Consider the following 25,255-nt stretch of genomic DNA (forward strand, 5'->3'; position numbering starts at 1 on the left):
GAGATACAGGGAGTCCAAATGGCTTGTCCAAAGTCAGTGACAGAGCCCAGAACTGACCTATGGAAGCTAAATCCCTAGTCACTTGCTCTAATTACAAACAATCATTCTCTCTCTGAGGTGCTCTTTCAATTTTTAAGACCCAGCAGTGAAAACTATCAATGGGTAATGATGTGTGTCATGTGAATCTTTCATAGTCTCGAGAAGCATCACGTTGACATTTTAAAATGCCAGGACACTGTTCTTCTTCAGATGGGTGATAGACCCTCGAGTTTTAGTCTTAAACTTTTTCTGAAGGTCTTCTAAATAAAATGTAACTGGTCCTTCAGACATTCCTCCATAGCAAGGATTATACAAATCTTCTGTCAAACCTAGAGTAGGAAGACTTTGCATCAACCCAAGAGAGCAAAGAGAGATCAGCTGCTGTAATATACGACTCTGGGCACATTGCTGTAATGTTTAAACTCAATACAGACTATATAAACGTATTAGAAAATAGTCTGAAAATACCCTGGTTCCACCTCACTAACCCAGAGAATTGTTCATTAGAGTGATACCACTGATCCCAAAGAACAACAAATCAGTCTGGATTAGCCTGGCCTCAGCCTTTTAAAAAGCTGAGTCATCATCTTTAAGAAAAAGAAATTTTTTCAATGAATAAAGACAGATTTAATCAGGACAAATGCAAGTATCTTCTAGCAGTCTTCTATGATTAAATTCATGTGTCATAACAACAAAACCAGAGTATTCACAGAGTTGCTGATTATTAAGCAGATGAACCCTGTATAAACAGTAAATTTCAGCTGGAATACAATCATTAATTAGATTTGCATTTCTAGCACACTTTCTTCGGCATACTGCAATAAAAGTTAAAAGGCAACCTTCAATCAAGTCTCTCGGGTGCTTCTGCATACCCAAGTTTGAGATTGAAAGTAATAGTTTTGAAGATTGAGTTTTCAGAGAGGTTTAAATCCTTAATGCATGGTTTTGCAGACAGAAATCTGAATCCTTTTGTTGTCTAGTTAAAGAGACTGAGGTCCCCCAGTAGTCTGTGTTCTGACAATGTTCTCTTCAAACACCTCACGAACATATACTGAGGATGATTAAGGCATAGGATCCATCAAGATATGACAAGCAAATTTCTGGCTGGGAGCAAAGACAAGACTGAAAAAAGCCATAATTCTGAAAGCTGACTAGACTGCTTGCTGAAAAGAACTGCAGAAGAACTGGAAAGCAGTCCCTGAGATGCTAAAATATTTACAGCTATTCCTACATATCAAGGCATCACCTGCTGAAGCCTGCAGATACTAGCAAGATCAAACTATCAATAAAGTTGCACTGTTCCATTAAACTTTAACTTTCCTCTTGAGATGCAAGCGATCAAAATTTACAGATTTCAATATCCATGCCCTTCAAATTGTATAGTATATATGTCTAAGAGTAAAAACAGTTCTGCCTCAAATTTTTAAACAAGGAAATCTCCTAGCAATTAGGCTAGCTTTTAAATACACGTGTCTTCCTTACAGACTACACCATAGCACACATGGTATAAAAGTGGTTGTGATGTACAAGGGTTATTTCACTATTGTAAGAGGTGTGGAAAAATAGAAGTCGTTGCACTGTCAGACTGATAGTTGCTGTGCTGCTGGCAGCACAGCCAGGGACACTACCCTGTGCCTGGCTGCCACAGGATGTTCAGGAGTCACGTTACGCCGCTACGTTAGTTAAAAAGCTGTAGCTCAGTCATCTCAGGCTACAGCTACTACAGGTGCACCAATTAACAGGTAAAAATGAATAGAAAGTATGGATGGTTGCTGAACTGAATGTTACTAGTGAAAAGATGGGAAAGCTGAACATTACTTCTCAGTATTGTATTACCTCTCTTACAAGACGTCTGGATAAACAAGCATTAAGATTTATATTCATAAAAACAGGGTACCAGATAAAAGATCACTGGTGTTAGATTCTGCATTCACACTTTTAATTCTACTGTGAGAAATCATATTTTTTTTAAATCCTTCTCTTGCATCATTCCATCATTGTGTTATCAAGTGAGTTCCCATTGTCACAGGAGCCTTGGAAAGGCATTATTTTAGCTTCTATATTACTTCTGCTAGCAAAGTACTACACCCTGCAGAAATCCAGGGAAAATGGATTCTATCATTTACAAGTATATAAACTTCTCAGGCATATATATATGAATTTATCTGGCTATATCTATGCATTATCTATCTATATGTGCCTCAAAAGTTTTTTTTTAATATAAGATTTAATCACAGGTAACTTTAACTTCTCTGAAAGGATTTGGGTATTTAACAAATGTGTGTTACTAAAAGAAAGCACTTTCCTCTCTATAACATAAAGTGGCAAATAATCCCAGTATAAATGTTAGCCTGTTTGTCAGTGTCCTACACCTAGGTCACAGGACTCAGAAATGGCAAATCAGTGGGTGCTGGCAGATGTTAAGGCAATTGCACGATTGGGGGTTGAGAAATTTTATGCCTTATCCCCAAAAACTGAGAGACACATGCCATGCCAGATGGGCATGCCAGGTCACACAATTTTGGGGATAGGGCATAAAATTCCTCAAACCCCAGTCAGGTGATTGCCAGCTGCCAGCATGCAGGAGTTACATGCTGGGAGCCTGCAGGGCTCCCCCTGTGTGAGCAGAATGCCCTGCAGCCCACTTGCAAACTACAGAGCAAGGCAGTTTGGTGCTATGTGAAAGCTCCCCACTTCCCACATGCTGCTTCTATGGGCAATTCCACATGGGGAGCCTCTTCCTGAAGTCAGGCTCACAATGTTCCCCCCCACCATGCCACACCTTTAAAAAGTGGGTATGCAGATGGGAGCTCCTGCCCATGAAAACAGCAGCTCCCTACTCCCCAGCTGCTGCTTCCATGTGGTGGAGGTGAAGGAAAGCTTTAAAGAGCTCTGAGTGCTGGGAGCCAGAAAATAGGGAGCCTTTCCTCAGTGCCTCGGTCCAAGTGCCTGGAGAGGTTTGAAAAAGGGAGCTGCAGCCCAGCTGCAGGTATGAACTTTAAAGCTCACTGGGTACTGAGATCCAATGTGCACAACATGGGCAGATAGGGAGCTAGGAGCTCTCTGCTCCCCAGCTGCCTGTACCCCACACCATAAAGCACCTGTTCCAGCCGCCAGGGGGAGGGTTTAGGATTGAGAGAGTGGTCAGGAATAAAAAGGTAAGAAAGGTTTATTGACTTAAGAAACATACAACTACGCGTAGTATAACAAGACAACAATGACAAACAATAACAATTCACATCAGCAATTTATCAGCAGTCCCCTCTGATGCCTGATGTACAACAAGTTCCTCTACTGTAAAGCTTAGCAAAGTCAGGCGTCTTCGAACTGCACTGTCCAAGGGATACTGGGAAGGACCCTGGTATTCAGTCCTTGAGATCCACGGGCTCACTGAATCCAGGTCAGCAGCTAATCTTTAAATTAGTAGCTTCTCTCACAATGTTGCATCTTCCTTCTGCTGATTTCTGGATGTGCTAGCCAATTTATAACTTCCAAGCTACGCTGTTGACTCACAGCCACTTACACTTTTACACTACGAACTTTCCTTATGATTGACCAATAGCAGTACAAACCTTTGCATTTTTCTGATGAGCTTAATTTTAACTGCGTCACTACATACAAGGCCTCACTAATCTTTTACTTTAATTAAGCTCTTAGCAACAACACATGAACAAATGACAAGAAACACCTGGTCTAATCCTCACAGAGCATTCAGCAAGTACCTTCATCACACAGACAACTCTCAGCTGTCACAGCACTGCCTGCAGCTAGGGAATGGGGAGCTCCCAGCTCCTCAGCTGCCACTTCCATGAGTGAACTTAAAGAAGCAGGCATGCAGCTAGAGCTAGAGCTTTTAAATCTGGGCCACAGTGAACCCAAGATCAGGGAGATGCTCTCTGAATACCAGGCTCAGTCTTCTCTCCCTGACCCCACATCTGCCTCTGGGGATCCAACATAGGTACTGGATCCAGGACCTGGGGCTGCTCCCATCCTGCTGATCGGTTCAACAGCAGTAAGAAACAGATGAGCCACAAACATGGTTCACCTATAATGTATAATATTTTTGTAGCTCATCTGTTTTGTACCTTAAATTATAGAGATGAGGTCAACATCATTTATTGGACTTTAGGAAGGCCTTTGACTTGGCGTTCTGTGAGGCTTTCAAGGTAAAACTAAGGGGCTGGGCTCAACAATTCAAAGGTCAGGTGGATGGGAAACTGGCTGCGGGGTTGGACCCAGAGAGTACTAGTAGATGGATCTGTGTCACCCTGGTCGAAGGTAGCCAGTGCAGTCCCCTAGGGTTCAGTACTTGGACCAGTGCTTTTTAACATCTTCATTAATGATCTGGATGTGGGGGGTGAAAAGCACACTGGCAAAGTTTGCCAATGACACTAAGCTATGGGGAAGTGCAGCCACACCTCAGGGTAGGCTAACAATCCAGGAGGACCTAGACAGATTAGTTAGATGGGTGGACCAGAACCAGATGTTGTTCAACACTGAGAAGTGTCAAGTGCTCCATCTGGGGAGGAAAGGTCCACAACAAACTTACAGGCTCAGTGGTGCTACGCTAGCTATCACCATGTCTGAAAGGGACCTGGGGGTCATAATTGACCATAAAATGAATATTATCCACCAGTATGAGCACAGCAAACAATACACTGGTATGCATCAACCAATGCAGCTCAAGCAAAACTAATAAAGTTATTCTCCTGCTCTACTCAGCATTGCTGAGTACTGCATCCAGCTCTGGGTGCCACACTTCAAGAAGGATGTAGCAAAGTTTGAGAGAATGCAGAGAAGAGCCACTCATGTGATTAGAGCAAGCCATACAAGGGAAGGCTGACAGATATGGGATTGTTCAACCTAGAAAAGAGAAGACTTCAGGGGAACTTGGTGGTAGCTTACAAATATATCAGAGGTGAGCATAAGGGGCTAGGCGAACAACTATTCACCAAAGTGCCCCAGGGGAAAACCAAGAGCAGTGGTCATCAACTCCTAGAATAACGTCTCATACTGGGTTTAAAAAAAACAAACAAACCCAAACCTTCTGCATGGTTCTTCTGACCAAACTCTGGGAATAGACTCCCAGCAGGGGTGGTGCAGGCACCTACCCTGGAGATCTTCAAAAGGAGACCATGATTTTGAACCACGGGGTTAGCTGTATGGTTTGAGCCAGTTATTTTGAACCAAGGGGCATTTATAGATGTGGTCTGTAAGGTGGGGAGTGGGGGAGACACTTTAATTAGCACAGCTCAAGAGCTGTGCTAATTAAAAGTGCCCAGTCATCACGTGTATCAATGTCCCTGCACTGAAAAATGGCAGCAGGACACTTTGAACTAATGAGCTTTAGTTTTTAGAGCCCTACCACCATTGAACGAACTTCAGTTTAAAGCAACACGCCAGCATTTTTCAGTGTGTGGACACTGATACACGTGGCACTGGGATTTCTTGGAGCACAGTAATCACTACACTCCAGCAGACTCTTCCAGCTATCTGCTGGAGCGCATTAATTACCATGCTCCAGCAGACTATTAAAGTCTGCTCCCACATGCTGCAATTACAGCATGTGGGAGCAGACTTGATTAATTGAGTCTACTAGGGCATGGTAATTACCTTGCTGGGGTTATTTGGCCCCAGCAGTCCTTTCTGCCCAGAGCAAGGGGGCTGGACCTGATGATCTCTTGAGGTCCCTTCCAGTCCTAAACTTCTATGAATAACGTGTAATCTTTTGGGCTCATTTCCTATATTATAATGCCTTAAGTTGGCTTTATCTTTTGGCAGGGTTACTATTTATGGTGCAATTAGCACCTTAGCTGTACCACAAATGTAACATGCATTAGGGGCCAGTGTAGTGAAAGGCAAATATATTTAAATTTTCATCCTCCTTCATATTCTAAAGATCCTTTACCTTCCAAAGGAAACAGCAGCCCTTTCCCACACACTCAAAATTACTCCAGTCATAAAACAACTTACATTTAACAAAAGAGAGTTAAAAGGATGCTTAATAAATAGCAGTATGTATCCACTTGGAAATGTGCTATAATTCCTTTTGTGAATAAGTAAATTCAGATTTGAATCCAAGCCTCAAGAGGTCAGAGCATTCATGAAGTTTTATATCCAATTTCAGAGGGGAAAGAGTATCTCAGATCTATACCACAGTAAGGTTTAAAGGCTAGGTGGGCTAACAGCTCGGTTCCCAGTAGCCTGAAGGAAAAGCCCTGATGCTCTAATCACTAAACCCAGTACTTGGAGGCTCAGGTCAGTGACATATGAAATGTAACACTTAAGAGAGATGGGGCTACCCGCTCACTTAGCAGCAACTATGAAAGAGAGACTGTTTATGACACCAGTACATTGCACAGGCCCCATGATAGTCTGGGTAAGAGAAAGAGGTAGGAATCTTCATTTGCAACTATTTAATAAAGGGAAGGAAATAAACAACAAAAGTAACCAAGGGAAAGAGGAGAATTTGGGACTGGATATGTGGTAGAGGAGCTTGGAATTTTAAGAAGCATTTTAAATATGAATCAAAGTGTGGCTCTCTAATGCCTATCTTGCTCCCACTGAAGTCAAGTGAAGTTTATGGCAAGGGTCTTTGGGTAGATGTGATGTCTTATGAGACCAACTGAGTAGTCGGAAAAATGTTCTTTGCAAACTTTCGAGCACAAGTACCCTTCTTCAGGCATAGGGAGTCTCTGTTGATCTGAGATCTCCAAGGAATGAAAGAAGCTAAGTGTGACAGGAGGTCAGTGAGAATGTAAATAACTGGAAATCAGGAAAACAACAAGTAGAGAAGGGAGGTGAGGGGGTAAACGAGGGGGAAATAATGCTAAAGGTAAGCAAGGGAGATTGCTGTAGCGGAGTTCTCCAAGGTAGAAAAGAGGCAGCCTGTGAAAAAGTAAACAGCTGGAAATTAGGAAGTGAAAGGTGTTTTGTAGTTCCAATCCTCAATTCTAATCCTCAATTCTAACCCTCAAAGGGAACTTACAAAACATCTTTCATAGACGAGCCTACGAACTTCACTCCTTATGCCTGAAGAAAGGCACTTGTGTCTGAAAGCTTATAAAGAACATTTTTCCAACTACTCAGTCAGTCTAATAAAAGATATCACATCTACCCAAAGAACCTTGCCTACCTATGTCCTTAGGCCAACACAGCTACAACCAAAAACTCTGGTTTCAATGAGAATAGAATGACAGAATCGTTTTTTTTCCCCTGGCCTGCCTTCTTTCTGCTGATAGGTCCTCAGGGGCACCAGAGAATTATGGAATACTAACTTCATAAAGAACAAAGTTTTGTTAGCAGTTTTGTTAGCCTATAGTTAATATAGAGAAGAATGTTTACATAGACATTTGGGCTTGACTGGTTTTCACCAAACCTGGATAGTTTTAATAAAAGACTGTGGACAAAATTCAAACCAACATCTGAAAATGAAAATGAAATTTTGGAAAAGATGTTACTCATAAATCTGCCTACTATGGTGTTACCATCGACAGACAATACTTTAGTTCTCTGGCCTTTGTGCAAGGCCATCCAAAAGAACTATAAAAATCCAGATGTGATACTTTGGATATTTCTAAGTAAAACAAAAAACAGCTTTGAAAAAAATTGACTGCCTTTAAAACGCTGCTAGATTATTTTTTCTTTTAAAACAAGCTGCAGGCGACATCACTCAACACTGAGAGAATATTTATTACAAACCTCTCACTTCCCGCTGCCGATATTCTTTGTTTTTAAGTATGGGATGCGAAATCCACAGCCAAGGATGGTGTTTTCGGAGCTGAGGAAGTATGTAATGTGTTACAAATCCCACGGTCCATGCTAATGCAAATAGCACTATGTTGAGGAACGGCTGAAACGAGGGGAAAAATGGAATCAGGTTTTATCGACAATAGTTTTAGACAACATCCTTAAATATACAACAATTTCATCTTTCTTATATTTCTGACAACAAATATCAATTTAAAAAAAAAGTTCCTAGCTCCACAGGTGTGGAGCAGATGTGAGTCTAAGGAAATGAAAGCAACAAACTTTGTTCTTTTAAAACTGGAAAAAAGCAAAGTTGTATCTTTTTGTTCAAGTCCCTTTCTAACCCCAGCTTCTATATCATAAAAGAGGAATACAATGGAAAAGTTTAGGGAAAACAATGACCAAACCTGTAATAATGTGCCTAATATAAATATCTATAACTGAACTGCAGCATGCATCAAAAGCCTTGAAATTATCTTTGTCAGTAAATACATTTTCTTCAACCTATCTCCTCCCTATTCTTTCCTAGTAAGACACCGCATGGTTTTGCAAAAAAGAGATAATACCATAGAAAAAGAATTAAAAGAGGGGATTATAATACATACCCTTAATGACAGGAACACTGTGCTGGCACTGACTGCGAATGACAGAACAGCAGCTACTGCGCAGACAATGAGATCTGATTTCAAGATTTCCTTCTATGAAGAAAAATGTTTAATATAAAATTAGCAAGTTAATACTCTTTTAACTGGATAAATTAAATTAATCTTTTCTGAATTACTGACAGCATGCACTGAAATGACATTTGTTATTGTTTAATATAAAAGTATATTCTGTTCTATGCTTTGTGAAATTATTCTTTCAGATTCTAGGTTTGTCGAAAAAACCCCTGCCAAACCTATTCACATTTATTAAAATTGATTTTAAAGACATATTTTTAAACTTTGTTGGCAATAGCCCTTGAAAACTTAAAAATAAAAAGATTTTTTAAATTTGTATCAGTTTATAAAATGGACTTGCAATAGAGTTTCTCTATTTTTTAAAATGGCAGCAATTTATTAAAATTCTGGATTCATTTCCTATTTGCGGCATAGAAATGACTCCCAGCTGATGGGGGTTGGACTTGATGAGGGGATCGGTCTTCATGATCTGCTCAGGTCCCTTCTGACCCTAGAAACTATGAAACTATTTTTTCTTACATCATGTAAGTGGCTTTTCTTTGGAAGAGAATTTCTGTAGTGTATTCCGAGATGTAAGGCTGATACATTTATTACATGATAGAGAGATGGATCTAAACTGATTCCAGCTGAATATCAGTCCAAATTTTTTCAAGATCTGGGTTTTTCAGATGAAGGCTTAACTCTAACATTGTGCATAGATAATGAAAACATTAACTGTGCTCTTAAGTGACTATCTATAAAGCTAATTTTGTTTTGTTGAGATAGTATATATCATATCCTTCATATCCCATCTGATTAAAATGTCATTGTCAGTAAACATATTTACAAGGTTTTTTTGGCTGTGTTAAAAATGTTCACATGTATTTTAGAGGTGCCACAAATGTCTCCAGTGAGTAAGTGAAAAACTTGGCTAAGATGTATGATCACACATACTATAGAGGGTTAATACTTCCTATTTATGATAAAAAGAGGTTCTTAATGCCAGTCCATGCCAGGCTACAGCTAGTTCTTTATTTAAATATTTACTTCTTAAATACTTAAATGCTGACTGGGACATACCAACATCTGACTTGAAATGTTGGTTGTATCATCATTGATTTCAAGATGGTTACAGTGTTCTCCAGCTGCACAGCCAACCTAACCTACATGTGCTTATGCAGGGAGGCTGGAGAAAATATAGAGCAGAAATGGAATAACAGCCCCAAGAACGGGGAGAAAATATTCCAGAGAAGAAACTACTGAACTAGAAAATTAGAGGGGAAGCTACTACAGACCACTTTTTTTTAGGCTGCCTAGCACTTTCTGGTATCCAAAAGGCTTGTGACCTTTTTCTAAAATGCATTAACAACACCACTTTTTGCAGCCACTTTTGGCATTTGAACAGAGTAAAGCCCTGAGATTCAAGGGCTAGGGACAGAAATTACGCATAAACTGGTATAAGTGATCAGAAACCAGTTCAAATCCATAACACAACAGAAGTTCAGTGTATATACACTGTTTTCCAAATGGCCAAAACTAGTTTAGGATAAACCTGTACGGATGTAATAATCAGACTTCACTGATTTAGGCTAAATCAGTTTGTTGAACTTCTGTCTCAGATCAGGAAGGGGTCTCCTGGCATATCTAGTCCAGTCCCTTGTGGTTGCAGGCAATCATTTACCTTCCCACAAAATCCCCCAAAATACAACTGCAAGGCATAACACCCCAAACACTAAAAACAACCTATAACATGCCACAGCTTACAGTAAGGAAGAGAAAGGTATTGTCAATGCTCTGCCACTGCAATAGCACAGAAATAATGTATTAATATGTGTTCAGAAGATCCTAAGAAAAGGATTATGCTCCAGGCTACAGAGGAAGGCAAAATCCCTCACAGTCTATGCCATTCTCCCCTATGGGAGAAATGTCTTCCTGACCCCAATTAGGTGACTGGTACATGACCCTGTGCAGAAGAGCAAGGCCGTCTAACCAGAAAACCATAGGTCTCCTGCAGGAACATCAGTATTTCCAGGCCAAAAATCCTCAGCCTTAGCTGTGGTTAGTCCTAATGCCTCAGAGGAAGATGAAAAAAAAACCCAAACCCACCAAAAGCCAGGAGCATTCACATGGGGGAAAATACTTATCTGGCCCTATCTGGTGATTAGCAAAAGCTCTGTAAAAGTTATCCCACATTACAAAAGAACTACCTTTATGCCCCAACCTGGGGACCACATTACTCCACACCATACATACTGACTGTTGAGTCAGAACACCTATCTAGTGCCTTTTCTTTGTCCCCTAGCACTCCACTCTGTTCAAGCCAAGTCTTCAAAATTGTCCTTTCCTTTCCCATTCCTGTATTGCTCAAGAACTATGTTGATACCCTGCCAGAAGGTAACTAAACACCATGGGCTCCTATCCATGTGCAGGGAGGCTGCTCCAACGCACTATAATTACAGCCTGTGGCAGCAGACTTGATTAATTGAGTCTGCTGGAGTGTGGTAATTACTGCGCTCCAGGAGACTCCAGTGTCACTGCAAAATGGTGGTGGGGAGCTTTAAACTGAAGCTTGTTTGATGGTGGTAGGGCACTTTAAACTAAAGCTCATTAGTTCAAAGTACCCCACTGCCATTTTTCAGCGTGGGGACACTGATACACATAACGACTGGGCACTTTTAATTAGCACAGCTCTTGAGCTGCACTAATTAAGGTACCACCCCCATACCTCACAGACCATGTCTATATATGCCCCTTGGTTCTAAATAACTGGCTGAAACCATACAACCAACCCCATGGTTCAAAATCAAGAATAAGGTCTCAAGAAATCATGGATTTGTCTTAATAGTAAGCATCCACTCAGGTCATAATTTCAGACTTTTCTCACCAGTTTCTGTCTTTCTTTGAAAACACAACCAGAGAAGCAGCTAATGTTGCCCCACTGTTTAACAATGGTCTATTGATTGGAATACTCAACCAGAAAGTTCAAAGTCCTCCGCAACACACTCAAATCCATACCTTACATCTTCCAGGATCCCTATCCTCCATGGGGAGTGGTCACTCCCCATTCATCCTATTGAAGCTGTGCCGCTGTGCAGCAACTGACCGTTCTTACACTAAGAGTTAAGCTATTACAGGTTAGCTTCCACTTACTGTGGGACAGGAGTGTGCATACAGGCAGTTAATACACAGCAACAGACAGCTGGCATCAGCTCCTACATCTAGCTTTTGGTAAATTGCTCATATCTCAGTACCTCAAGCCCTTTATTGCATTTAGCCCTATGAGCATGAGGTTGACTTCCAATCACAATAAAAACTCAATAACTAAATAACCCCGACCATTGGGATTGTGTTATAATTTGGATAAGCACAGAACATTCAGACAAAAAGGCAACTTCCTCCTCACTTCATTTTACAAATGGTTTTTAAAAGCTATTTTGGATGTCTCCTGCTTGAGAGATTAAACAGTAAAACATACTGTAGACTGTTATTTTATCTTTTTGTCTTTAATTATACATTTTGAGCACTGTATAAATCCTTTTATTAACTATCTAACTCTGCACTAGAGGCAAGGAAGGAAGCTGGGTTTGAATGTAATACATTAACACCCTGAGGCCACTGGTTAATGTAGTAATCAACCATAGGGATGCCTATAGAAATTAATTATAATGCTAGGAAGCTCCATTCTCAAAGTTGAATGGTCAATTATCCACCACAGCTGCTTTGTTATTCCAGTTTCCAAAGCTGACGATTCTTACACAGCCATTCAAGCAAAGCAAAAACAGTAAAGGTCACGTAGCTAAGCATTAGATATGGTATATTTATTATTATTAACATTAATATGGAACCATCATATGGAACCATCATATAGCACAACAAATTCATTTTAATATTAAATGCTTGCTTTCACCTTGAGAGGTGAAACAGTTATTTGCCTCTCAAAATCATGTCAAAAGGCTCCCATTTAGATTGAATATGATGCATGTCTTATACATGGGTGAAAAGATCAAAGGGGCAATGGACATTGTGTGCTCCCTGTCATGGTATACAGCAAATAGTGGGTGAGGCTTAAAAAACTTGTTTGGGGCCATTACACATGGGCATACTAAGAAAAACAAAGAGGAGACAGATGTGCCATGTAAAGTTTCTCTTTCATTCTTGTATAACATTATACCCACTTCAAAGACTGATCAAAGTTTCTCGCAGTGGTTTCAAAAGCTATTTTTAGTCTGCTTTTGAAAAGTGATCAAGACCAGAGATGGATATGATAGCTATTCAACTACAATTGAATGAGATCAAGATAGATTGCCCTTTGACTGTGTCCCTCAAGCCTAATTCACATATATTTGTAGTTGCTTGTAGTCCCTACCCTATTAAACAATTGTGAAAATCTACACACAGACTGGTTAAACTATTGAATGGAGACAGAGGTGCCAGGCACTTAGGGGCTTCAGACAAACAGCCTCTGCACTAAACAACAATTGCTATCTCCTCTTCAGAGAATATTATCTGTGTCCCAGCATGAAAGAGTGAACACTGTGCACACCAATTTACCCTGGAGACTTTTCACTTAAATTTAGTATGTAAAAGGGACACAACCCAAACATAGGAAAAAAGGAAGGCACGGTTTTAGCAGGCTCTTGCAGCAAACAGTGAAAATAGCCTTTTTCAGAAAGACCAAATTACATGTCAGACATATACTGCAGATATGTACAGCTGAGCAGCGCTGTGTGAAATCAGTTTCTCATTAGGGAAAGGCAACAGAAAACATATTCAACCACAAAGGGGGACCAAGACAAAGAGGTCCTATCTATCTTAACAGTACAACCATACTAGAAAACCACATTACAACACAGCATTTTTCCTAGCTACAGTATTTCATTTTGGCATATAGTCAGGACTAAATTGAGGGGAGGGGGAAATGTAGCAGGATTAGGCTCTTGAGTTGGTTATGATGCCCCCTGGTGGCCTGTGTTTCCTGCTTCCTCTGGGTCTTGGGTCCTACCCTCTTCTTTACCTGCCATGCCTTTGATACTATTTAGAAATAAAAAGGTTGGGAGGCGGCTCAAAGGCCCCATGGGACCACTGATCCAGTCCCTCTTGTTCTAACTCTAGTTACCAACTGCCTTAAGGGCTGTTTGTGGCTTTTGACAGCCCATACAGCCATGCCCGGGCTCTCAGGTCTCACCAATTATTTCAGTGGGCCCTCAACCCATCTAATATTGTTCCTTTTCAGTCCTCTATGCCCTTGTTGGGGCACCAGCCTTCCTGGCCTCCACCACTGTCTGCTTACTGGGACTCTGGCTTAGGCTGACAGCGCTATACCTGGTCCACAGGCTCCAACCAGCATCTCATCCATCTCAGCTGTGGGCCCTGGCCCTGGTAGCTTTATAACAAACATTTAATATATTTGAAGAAACCTTAATTGGTAGCCAAACACATCCAAAACAATTTGATCCTAATTAGAAGGCTAAGGTTTCAGTAGCAGATCCAGGAATAGGGCAAGGGGATGAGGCCCCACACTTTGGCTGTGCTGTGCATGTACAGTAAGCTCTGAGCTCACCAGCTGATCAGGGCAAGGTCTCACTGGAGCCCATGTTTTCCCAGAGCTCTGGAAACCAGGGGTTGAAAAATGCTGCTGTTTGCCCTTCTCCTCCTTTCCCTCGATATAGGTAAGGAAGGGACAAGTGGCAACGGCAGCACTCAACCCCAGCTCCAGAGCCACATGAAAGCTCTGAGAGCTCATGTGCAGCACAGCCAAAGGGGAGTGTGACTGTGCTACCACACCACTTCTAGATCCACCCACGTATGGTTTCTAAAAGCAAGCTATTTAAACCTGCGTATGTGGTTTAACACATGCAAGTGCTTGGAGGTGGTCACTATGCTGCTGTAAGGCTCCTGGTTACTGGAAAGCAGGACAGTTCAAAAACCTTGGATTGAATTAACCCATATCAACCTTTCTAGAAACCCTGTCCTCCACTAGCTTGAACTCCTCATGTCAGGACCCTGCCCAGAGTACCCGATAACAAGGAAAGTAGAAAAGGGTCACTTTGGAAGTTGAGGATGAAGTGCAGTGGTATAACCAGAGAAGAGAGGTAGACGGTACGGCATTTTGGCCTGCTCGAAAAAAAAGCGAAGAACAGACTAAGAGGAGGAGGTTGTCTTGTAGCCTTTTATCTGGTCAGGATTCTGATTGCTTCTTCTCATTCCAAACTGCAAATAGGTTATGCCTTCTGTTTGACATGCCAGTAATGCTGCCTTCTCCACATAGAGAGAGGCATTCCTGCAGATCATCTGCATCTCTCCCTAAATCCAGAGGAGGAACCACAGTGTTTTATCTGTGCCAGACAAAACTAAGGCTGAAATTCTCTCTTAGTGAAGTAAATGGGAGTTTTGCTGCCAGCTTCAGTGGTGTCACAATTTCAGTCTGTTGTGCCTTGTTGAAGTGTTAGGTAAGATAGACTTTCTAAACTCCTGCAAAGTGAGTTAGCATGCTGTAAATCTTTGCAGGGCACATAATTCTTCATCAGCTGATTTCTAGTCTAAGCTAGGTGACCCTTTCACGTTCCCCATGCTCTGAAACTGTGCATACCATAAGATGATAGTATGTTAGAGCTGCTTGTCTTGAAACATTGGAAAGAAACCTTAAAAGCAAACAAAACAGCTCTCCCCCAGCTTCCATCCTGTAGAGATTAAATGTAGAAGTTTCCTTAGCCCCCTTTCTTACTAAAGAAACAGAATATGTATTTTGCCATTTTCTGTGTTTTCTATCAAATGCTGAGCTTTGCTAAGGGGCACCATATGGATGGACTGCAGTCTTCCAGTATATAAACTGAACAAAGGGAAGCAGGAGAAGAACTCTTACCACTGATTCTCTCATCTTCTCTGGAAGTGGATCTATTGATGAGTCTTCCAAATTTTGACGTAGTAAGTGAGGAAAAAATTTACATTGAACAAGTGACCTGTTATAAAAAGATTCCCAATTAGGATACATTTGAACAACAGCTTTTCAGCTAACAGAATTAGTGCCCTCACTAAGAAAAGAACAGACATTGCAGGGCCAATTTTACCTCTACATCCACACTGGCTATTTTATGAATGTACAGCTGGAAACTGCTACAGAACAGTTGCACCTCTGGCCCAAGCAGTATTAGCTTCTTCAGCAATATGGTAGTTCAGTTTAGATCAACTTAGTGGCCCACCAAAATGCTTCAGACTCAACCCGAAGGAAACTATAGCCCCTAGCAGATGTTACATTTAAGACATGATTAACCAGTTGATCACATCTTAAGTAGTAAACTGATTACACATTCATGCAATTAATGGCACAATAAACAGGGAATGAGACACAAAGTTATTACAGAAAATTGTTTATTAACATTGTGGATGATTAACATTGCACCTTAAATTGAATGCATAGCCAGGCTGATTGGCTGAGATCAGGACTTCCAGGCTTGGTGACGTATCAGAGCCCATGACTCCAGTTTGCCCCTGAGGCTGGGAGTGGCAGGGCTCCCAGCCTCAGGGGTGCACCAGAGCCTTTGACTCATGTGCTCCTAAGGCTAGGGATGCTGACCAGCTGACTGATGATCCAAGTTGAGCACACCAGCTTGTTACCTGCCAGTGCAGGGGGAGCCTGAGATCATGATCTTGGGCTCCCTCTGCACTGGCAACAGGGCATGATCAGGATCTGATCCCTGATCCCACAATCATGCCTCCTGCCAAATCTATGTAGTAGGACAAGAGAAGTGATTGTTGGGATTAGGAATCTGATCTTCTTGCACCTTTAACTGAGTGGCTGCCTGGGGCCTAATGAGAGGGTAATTCAGTATCCCTGTCCTTTATTATTTTTTAACATCTCAGCTGAGACGGTCAGGCCAGAAAGGGGGCTCTTTAGTAACATCTCTGTTGTCAAAATGTTAGTGATGGAAAACAGATAGATCACATTCATCCCAAATTTTAGTTTAATTCCCCACCTTCTCTTCATCTTAAAGTTTATGCTGGAGGCCATCTCTTAAATACTATTTCCAATCCCCTTAAATCTATTTAATTAAGTTCAGTGTAGTTTAAAAAATATCTTAAACCTCTTTTTAGGGATTATACATTTTAATCATGCTTACACAATGAATATTTGATGTGTTGTATACATATTTTAATCCCAAATAAGACATTTAACAACAATTTGAACTGCTGAGGATTTGATTAAGGTTGTTAGGGGATTAGAAACTAGTTTTTCAAGGTGACCAAGAACTGAATTCAAGGACTCTAAACACGTTATTTAAAACAAAAGGAAAGAGTTTTTACTCAATTGAAGAAAATAATTGCCTGGGGATTATTTCTTGAGTATATCCTGAGAAAATATATACTTAGGGTAAGTTCTTTAAAATGTCAAGAACTCACAGTACAGTCCTTATATTTTTTTGTGTGCATTTTATGCAGGAAGTCAATACAGCTCCCCAGTATGAGGGGCATTGCACATTCTTCTCCTCTATAGTCCTATCTAGATTCTATAGTGTAATGTGCAATGAACCAAAAGTCACCCATGTAGGTCTAGGGTCAATAGAAGTCAATTAAAAAGATCCTACGGGCGTTCAATTGGCTCAAAGAAAGTAAGAGGAAGCACTTTTCTGACTGCTCTTTTGCATTAATGTAAATATTTATACAAACATCTGATTTGTATGTCCTCTGTCTGGGAGGTTGAGGATAACTACATTACATCTCAGTAAATCTGAAGAACTGAACAATTCCAATTAATGCCTCTACTTTTTCCTTCCCTTGGGAATTAACTTCCCTCTCATTCCTGTTTTTTCTCCTGTATCCTCCAATGAATGCCAGAAAAACCCTTCCCCCTTCCCCAGAAGGAGAAACCTGTCATTTCTACATGCATATCTGCTAATATCAAACCAGTTTTCAGATCTACTATGTTACTGGTTCTTCCTTGATTCTGTCCCTGTTTGTAGAATGGCATTTTAATAGGCTTTTAATGCACACTCCTTTTCAAGTAGAATCATAGAAATCATAGAAAATTAGGGTTGGAAGGGACCGCAGGAGGTCATCTAGTCCAACACCGTGCTCAAAGCAGGGCCATCCCCAACTGGATCATACAGACTCCTTAACTTAAGCTGTTGCTTTAGACAAGAGGGCAAAGGAGAAGAGAAGTTAACAGTAGTGCTGTGCAAAGCCTCAGGTGCTAATTCAGTTGGGAGGAGATTTAGCTTGATTCGGTGGCCAAACCTCTGAATCCAAATAGAATCGGGAGACCAATAAAAGATCCAAATCAATTTGAAGCTCTCCAAATCAATTCGGAAAGGATTCTGACAGCTTCAGAGATCTAGGCAGTCCCCACTTGCTGTCACAGGGAGCTAGACCTGTACTCCATGCCAGTAAGTAGGGAGCGAGGGGTTGGGGGCTGGAGGAGGGGGAACGGGACCCCCTGAGCACCTCCCAACCCATGCCTGCTCTCCCTGCTCTGCCTCGCCTGGCCCCAGTGTTCAACGGGCAGCTATCAATGGGGCTGGGAGAATGGAAGGGGGGAGGGGGGCTCCTGACAGAGCCCCCCATGTAGCATGGGGCAGTGGGGGGCAGCAGGCTCCCCACTTCCCCCGCCTGGCAGCAGCTGATAAGTGCCGGGCTTCTTTTTTTTTTTTTTTTTAAAAGAGTTGGCAGGCTGGGGCCAGGTGGGGCAGCCATTGAAAGGGCTGAGAGAGCCAGCAGGGGATGGGACCTGTTCGATTTAGAGATTCGGCAGTGGCCAAATCGCCGAATCGAATTCAGCTGAATTGAGTTGGGACAGTGGTTTGAATCACCGAATCGAATCACTGTCCCCCAAATCGGCTGAATCTGAATCCGAAGCGAGTAATAGCCACTTCGCACAGGCCTAGTTAAAAGCTATGGAGAGGCAAAGACAATTGGAAGTAACTATGGACAACTGCTGGAAAGCAGGCCTGTTTCATAGATAGTGTATACCATTTCTCTGATGCTTTTATACACATTTCTTGAAACTATGGTAATCAGGAAGACCCCAGGACATCCCCTAAGGCAGTGATAGCTGACTTTTTTGGTAAGCATGCCACAAATTAAGCTCTGCCTCCCAGAGGTGTACCTGATACAGTTAGTGCCCTAGGGTGCTCCAATGGAGGAGGAAGGTTTGAACCTCTGGCTACAGTGTGGAGCTGAGGCAGAATACCACTATGAGAGATGTCACCACCAAGAGCCAGGTAAATACTTCCTGGCCCTGTAACTGCTTCCATGTGAGAAAGGATCCAAAGCCCTGAGGTGGCTAAAGTACCAGAGAAGGGTCAACCTGACTTGTGGTGGAAAAACACCTAACACCTCCCCTGTCCAGCCACCTCTCTGCTCCACACAGTTTGAGGCTTTAGCCTTCCTGCCTCTGTTCATGTGCCTCCTTTTATTAAGTGTAAGGGGTCATGTGTCACACATAAGAGCTGCCCATGACACTTCTGCCACATGTACTGTGGGTTGGTCACCCCGACCTAAAGATTAGTTAGCTCCTTAGTTGTTAAGAAATTATTTGCTAAACAAAAACATCTGGCCCAGAGAATTTGGTACTAAGAAAAGCATCAGACTTACAGCCCTGGTGAAAGTCCTTTATTTATGTACAGAACTAGTAGAACATCATGTACAGCTGGTATGAAGGCTCCCTACCATACCACAATAATTTTCAGGGAACTGTCCCACTGGTAAGCTGAAAAGTTTGATTTCTGTTTGTTTATTTCTTGTTTTTTCTGTTGAGACCACTGACAGAACTACCAATGAGTGATTAGTCTGATTGGATGGTTGTGACTGGGATACCTGGGCATTAGAAGGAACCACAACCTAAAACTGTTTCTCACACATGACCAAACAAACATTAACAATGATCTTTGACTCCAGGCTTCAAGGACTTACCATTACTATTATGAATAATCTCACCAACTTCCACTGATATACTTGTGACAGTAAAATTAAACACATGCATGAATGTTTTATGGATCACAGCCTTTCACATACCATTTATCTAGAAGCAAGAACATATTTCATTGCTGGTGTCTTGACCGCTCTCTCCAAAAGAGGGTATTTTCTAAAACACTGATAACAGTATATACAAAGTCCTTCTGCAAATTTTTTCTGTATCAGCTTTTTTTCCCCACAGAGCTCCACTGGAAGATGCATCAGAATTACAGAATTTGGAAATCTAGATTTAAATATCACTGTGTGCAAAATTGTACTTTATATGCCACAAAGAAAAATCAATGAGGAAAAAAGTCTTCTGACAACTTACATAAGAACAGATGGATCACTGCTTTGCCTGCTAAGGTGATAAGAAAGTGCAACTAAAAGGCCACAGAAAGCAGAGAACAATGCTGGAATGTGTTGAGCATCCCATGGTTCCTAACAGGAAGGACAAATAATAAAGCATGTATTTTAGTAAAGCAATTTTTAGGTTTTTAAAAGAAATCACTGCCTATATATAATACTAGACCTCCAGCACTTCCATTTATATGCCATATACTAGATTTGTAGCCCTTTCTCACATTACAATCTATTATTGTGAGAATGGCTGAGAGGTTACAGGCATACTTCATGATTGCACATACTGTAATACTACTGTAATCAGTAATTAGAAAAGATACTAGAAAACTACATACAATGGCAAGATTCTTTTTTGTCCCTTTAATGAAACACTAGAGGAAAAACTAATAATCTCATTAAAGTAATATATTTGATATTCAAACAAAAGAAGCTGTACCATATTTAGAAATCACCAGTGTACAGATGTTCAGGATTTTTCTCCCTGAGCAAAAATGGCTACTTCAGGAGGAAAATAAACCAGAAACAACTGAAGTTAAATCGCTCCCAAGAGAGTTTGTCCTGGGAGAATGACCATTTACACACACATTCTCTTCTGAAAGGAGCCACAGCACAGTCCTCCAGCTTCCCAGGGTGCTTTGCTCTTACACCCCTCTCCCCCAGCCTAGGAAGATAGTGTGTTGCTTGGGCCAGACTGTTCAATAAAATGTGCAGATACACTTCTCTAGTCATTTATCTAGCTTCAGTGTAATGAACCCTAGTCCATTTTTGTCATTTCCTTCCTGACTAATGTCTGGTAGAGCTCTACTTTTAAAAGGTGAAAGAACAACATAGTCAACAATTGGACAACAATTTGTCTCAGTGGGAGAATAGGAATAATAGGTTTTACTCTTGGATGGTGATGTTGCCTGTCATTTTAGACAGGGAGTTTGACTTCCTATGTATTCTATGGCAGTGATGTCTTGCTCTCTTTTCTTTCTCATAAAATTTTGATTTTGATCCAAGTGCACAAATACTGGCTTTTAAAACAAGTGAAAGGGTGGTGAAGAATTAAGGATAAAAGTGATGAATTAAAACAAACACTGAGACCAAAAAGAAAAGAAAAGGAAAAAAAAGTCTTGTTTTACCACAGGTCTACCTAATCCCAGAATGACCCAATAAAAAGGAAGATAAAGGTTTCTTTGAACTTTAAAATGTGTTATCCTGGTAAGGTGGAAGGGGTGGGGGAAGAATACATTTTAAAAAAGGTATATTCAAAAACTACAGTCTCTTGTTATTTCTCTCTTTTTGAAGACCTTTTCCAGCTAGTTTCAAGGTGAACTTCCCACTCCAGAGGCAAAGAATGCCCCCAACACAGCAGAATCATTGGATAACAGGAACTAAACCTCCTTGCTTTCTTCTACAACACTCTCCTCATCTCAGGGCACATCTACACATGTGCCAGACTGTTCAGGTGTTACTGCGTAGTCATTTAGTTCTTGCTTAACGCCAGTCACTGTGCAGTCCCATTGCCGCATCGTTATTTTCAGTTGTTACTGTGCAGTAGTAATGCCGTCATGGTTCATGCCCACTGATGCTAGGTCACCAAACAACAAGCTATGGCATAGTAGCTCATTGCTATGGCGATGTAGCATCTTGTGTAGATGTCCCGTCAGAGATGTAATGCAGACTGGTGCAACAACAACAGCAGCAAAAAATATCAAGACTAGAAATTTGCATGGTCACAAGCGCTAGTGTTGATGGCCGCAGTTGTGTCAGGGATAGCATACAAGCTGCAAACCTGAACCTGAACCATAAATATCCCAGAAAATGGGTACAGTGCATGATGAGAAGTTAACTTACAATAACTTAACAATTCTATCAGCATTTTGCCATTTTTATCTACCCCAAATTATGTCATGAAGCACATACTACTCATCATAGAGCATAATCTGCAAGGTAGGCTATGAAAATCAACTGTCCATAATTTCTCTATTTTTTAAGAATATGTTAACAAATTTAAGTGGGGAAAAAAGGCTCCTTGCTCCATTCCCAGACCTGTAAAACATCTGTATTTGGTTGAGACCATATAAAAGTAAACTTCAGCCAAAAAGAAGAATCGTTCTGAAAGCAGATGGAAATTGGAAGCTGTGACTGAAACCTCTGTACAAATTTAATGGTAGATTTGTAAGCAGCATATTCTCTTTTCAGTGAGCACTAATGACTGGGAACTGTCAATTGTCCTAGAAGCATTTATTATGCTATTAGACTAATTGTGTAGAACTACAAATTAAGGATCAGAATGCTGATGTATTTGGATGGTCTGACAGTTTCAGAAAGGTAGGAGGAATTCTCTGTAAACATCTGCACAGCTACCTCTTTATCTTTTAAAACACTTGACAAAGATCAGACTCCTGGAATGCTGGAACCACACTGCCTGTCATGCTGACCCCCATCATCTCAATATTTCTTTGTTCTCCTCCATGTCTGTCCCTTTATTTTTTCTCTTGCTTTCTGCTTAGACTCTCTGGGAAAAGGAGCTGTCTTTTCTTTTGTGTTGCATGCATAATAATGAGGAGTCCTTGCAAAGTAGAGTCCTGCTCCCTGGTTTGAGCTGCTAAGCACTATGGCAAGACAAATAAATTAGATTTTTACTGAGGTTGTGTTGCCTTCTTTATATTTGTCATAAACTTCAACCAAGTTATCATGATCTCGTAAAATATCCAAAAATGAAAAAAAGACACTTTATACCTCTAAGCCTTGAAAAACAAAACCTTAAAAATCAAGCTTTTGTTATGTTTGGGCTACACTGGCTTTTAGCTGGTATTGAATGTATTAATTGGAAAAGACTTAAAATTGGTGGTTAGAATTACTTAGAATTGGTGGTTGCTTCCAGAGTTTTGGACTCCTTGTGAAGTACTACTATATCATAACCCACTTATTTTCTCACATAAACTGATCTTGGAACTTCTCAGTCTGTACAGACAGGTTTCTAAACATTTTATTTTTATTGTGTTAAATCCAGGAAAGAATGCATATCTCTATATTTAGGTGTACGTGAATTGCTTGTGATATCACCCACGGAAAGCACTGAATACACCATATAAACCACCTATACTTCTGGACATGTAAAAGGTTACAAATAACAAATCATTAACTAAAAGCATAATATCTGCCATCTCCTTCCAAAATTAACATCCCTAATGGCTTTTGCTTGGCTCTCATGGGTCTTAATGGGGAAATATATACAATGATAAGCCTTGTATCCAGAAGTCTCCTGCAGGTTTGAAGTATTTTAATGTGAGAGAAATAAAACTGTTCAACTTTCCTGTAATTCTATATTTGGTCACTTGCACATTTGGGAATTCTGTGTATACACACGGGGCCATTCAATCTTGTTTAGAAACATTTTGAGGCAGTCTTAGCAATTTGAAAGAGAGCTTTGCCATTGTAAAACCTTAATTAAGACAAATACATGTCAAAATTATTAGCATACAGATGAAGAAAGTGTTGTTAAGAAGCAGGTAGAAAGAAGCACTACTCTGCCTCATTATTATAACTGATGAGCTTGGTATTGAATCAGACTAAGTATTAAACTAAATAAACTGTGAGATGTTAAGAATGAGAGCTAAAATACATACTTATTTTAGTAAATGTCTACTAAAAACTGTATATATATTATCTGGGGAGGTTTCTTTTTTGTTTGTTTGTTTTTAAGCAGGCATATGTAGCAGAGCCACTCAGACTATATAACTCCTGTGAAGACAATTTGCAATTATCTAAAAATGAAACATGCAGCTGTGCCACATATGAGTAAATTTATTTCAAATTAATATCCAATTCTTTTCCACTCTGATTAAGATAACCCACAAATTTCTTTAACAATTAAAAGAAGCTGTACAAAAATTTGTCTGGCTCTGGCTAAGCTTCAAATCAAAGCCAGCTGGCTGGAACAGAACACAGAAGAAAAAAAACTGGTAAATCCAACATCATTCGGGATGCATTACTCTGCCTTACACCAAAATACTACTATATTAGTTAGAGCAGAGTAAGTAACTGGTATAGAAGACAGAGAAATGGAATCCATTAAACCCTTGATTTTTAATAATTGTGAAAAAAATAAAAGATCTGGCTTACATCATGGGTGCCAACTATTATTTTTGCCAGGGCTCAGATGATGGACACGTGGAAGTTTTCTGCATTTCAGGTGACCACCCTCTTCCCAGAGAGGGTAGCGCCCTCAGGCCCCCAAGTACTCAGCACCTCTGGCTTACATTTTAAAAAGTATCCTTTAAATGTCCAGAGATGTGGCAAAAAAGGAAGGAAAAAAAAACATGGAGAGAGGTGGTATAGGCTTATTAGGCAGTAAGAGTCAAGAGGTTGGGCTGCATGTCTCCAGGATCTAATGGGTATCTGAGAATCCAAGAAATACAAATATAGTTTCTTCACTGGCTGAGGGAAGCATGGTGTATGCAGGTCCTTTATCATCCTTCCACCTTTTCATTTCCTGGCAAACACTTCAATTTCTAACAACACAAACAGAACAAATATCTGGAGAGGATCTCCATCTTCTGCAGATATTAGAGCCACTTTCCGCTCTGGCTTTTCCCCAGTGCAAGCAACCTGGCTTCTCTTCTCTGCAAACTGATTTCTTACAGTTCATCTCCCTTTCTGCTCTCTCCTCTAGAGTTTTAAATCTCCACATGGGACACTCCCTCATTAGTAAAATGCCCTGCAGTTGAATGTCCTATCAGGGCTGGCAGCCCCTTCTTAAAAGAACAGATGACCCTGTGACAAATGGCTATTAAATTGGTCAATTTTGCTCAAGATTACAGAACTACAATCTAGAGCAGAAACAGAGTGAGCACAGACACTTTTACACTACGCGCTATGCTGCCAAAGCCGGCTAAAGAGAAGGAGAAAGCGGTACAACTAATACTATTAGATACTCCAGTGCAAAGAATGACCCAAATGCCTAACAAAACTATATTCCAGATAGAGTTTTATAGGAATAATAGCTATGAAGAAGAATGCCTCAGATGGAACTTCGAAGGAACTGAGGAAAGCAAGGACTGTTGTTGAACAAATCACAAGTTGTTGTGCCAATGATCATTGGCTGAGACTGTGCAAGGAAATTAAATCTCCATATGACACTGGAAACATCAGAGGCATATATGATGGAATCAAGAAGGTGGCAGGTCCAACTACAAATAAGCTAGATCCATTAAGGACAGCATCGGGAGAAGACTGGAAGCAACAGATGGATAAATGAGTAGAACATCATCTTAAACTCTATTCAAGAGAAAGTTATGCCACTGACAGCCCTTAACTTTATTGACACTCAGTCTTTGAAGAGCTTGGTGATATTCCAACTGTTGAGAACCTAAGTAAGATCATAGACAATCTGGCCAATAGCAAGGCCCTAAGAAAAGGTGGCATTCCCACAGAAATGATCAAGCATGGGAAATCTGTGTTTCTTCCCCACCTATACAAGCTTCTTTCTTACTGCTGGACAATAGGGA

General features: G+C 40.7%; 1 protein-coding gene across 1 annotated transcript in view; it reads right to left on the reverse strand.

The window, feature by feature from the left end:
• Nucleotides 1-25,255, reverse strand: part of PCNX2 (pecanex 2) — a 269,742-nt gene that overhangs the window by 138,878 nt on the left and 105,609 nt on the right. The window contains exons 16-19 of the mRNA XM_090044227.1: nt 19,726-19,835; nt 15,310-15,406; nt 8,394-8,486; nt 7,741-7,891 (exon numbers count right to left, since the gene is read on the reverse strand). Of these exons, the coding sequence (XP_089900353.1) occupies nt 7,741-7,891; nt 8,394-8,486; nt 15,310-15,406; nt 19,726-19,835 (451 nt within the window). The remainder of the gene's footprint in view (nt 1-7,740; nt 7,892-8,393; nt 8,487-15,309; nt 15,407-19,725; nt 19,836-25,255) is intronic.

Source organism: Crocodylus siamensis, chromosome 1 (assembly GCF_052110815.1).
Source record: "Crocodylus siamensis isolate JL-2025a chromosome 1, ASM5211081v1, whole genome shotgun sequence".
In the NCBI taxonomy this organism is placed as follows: domain Eukaryota; kingdom Metazoa; phylum Chordata; order Crocodylia; family Crocodylidae; genus Crocodylus; species Crocodylus siamensis.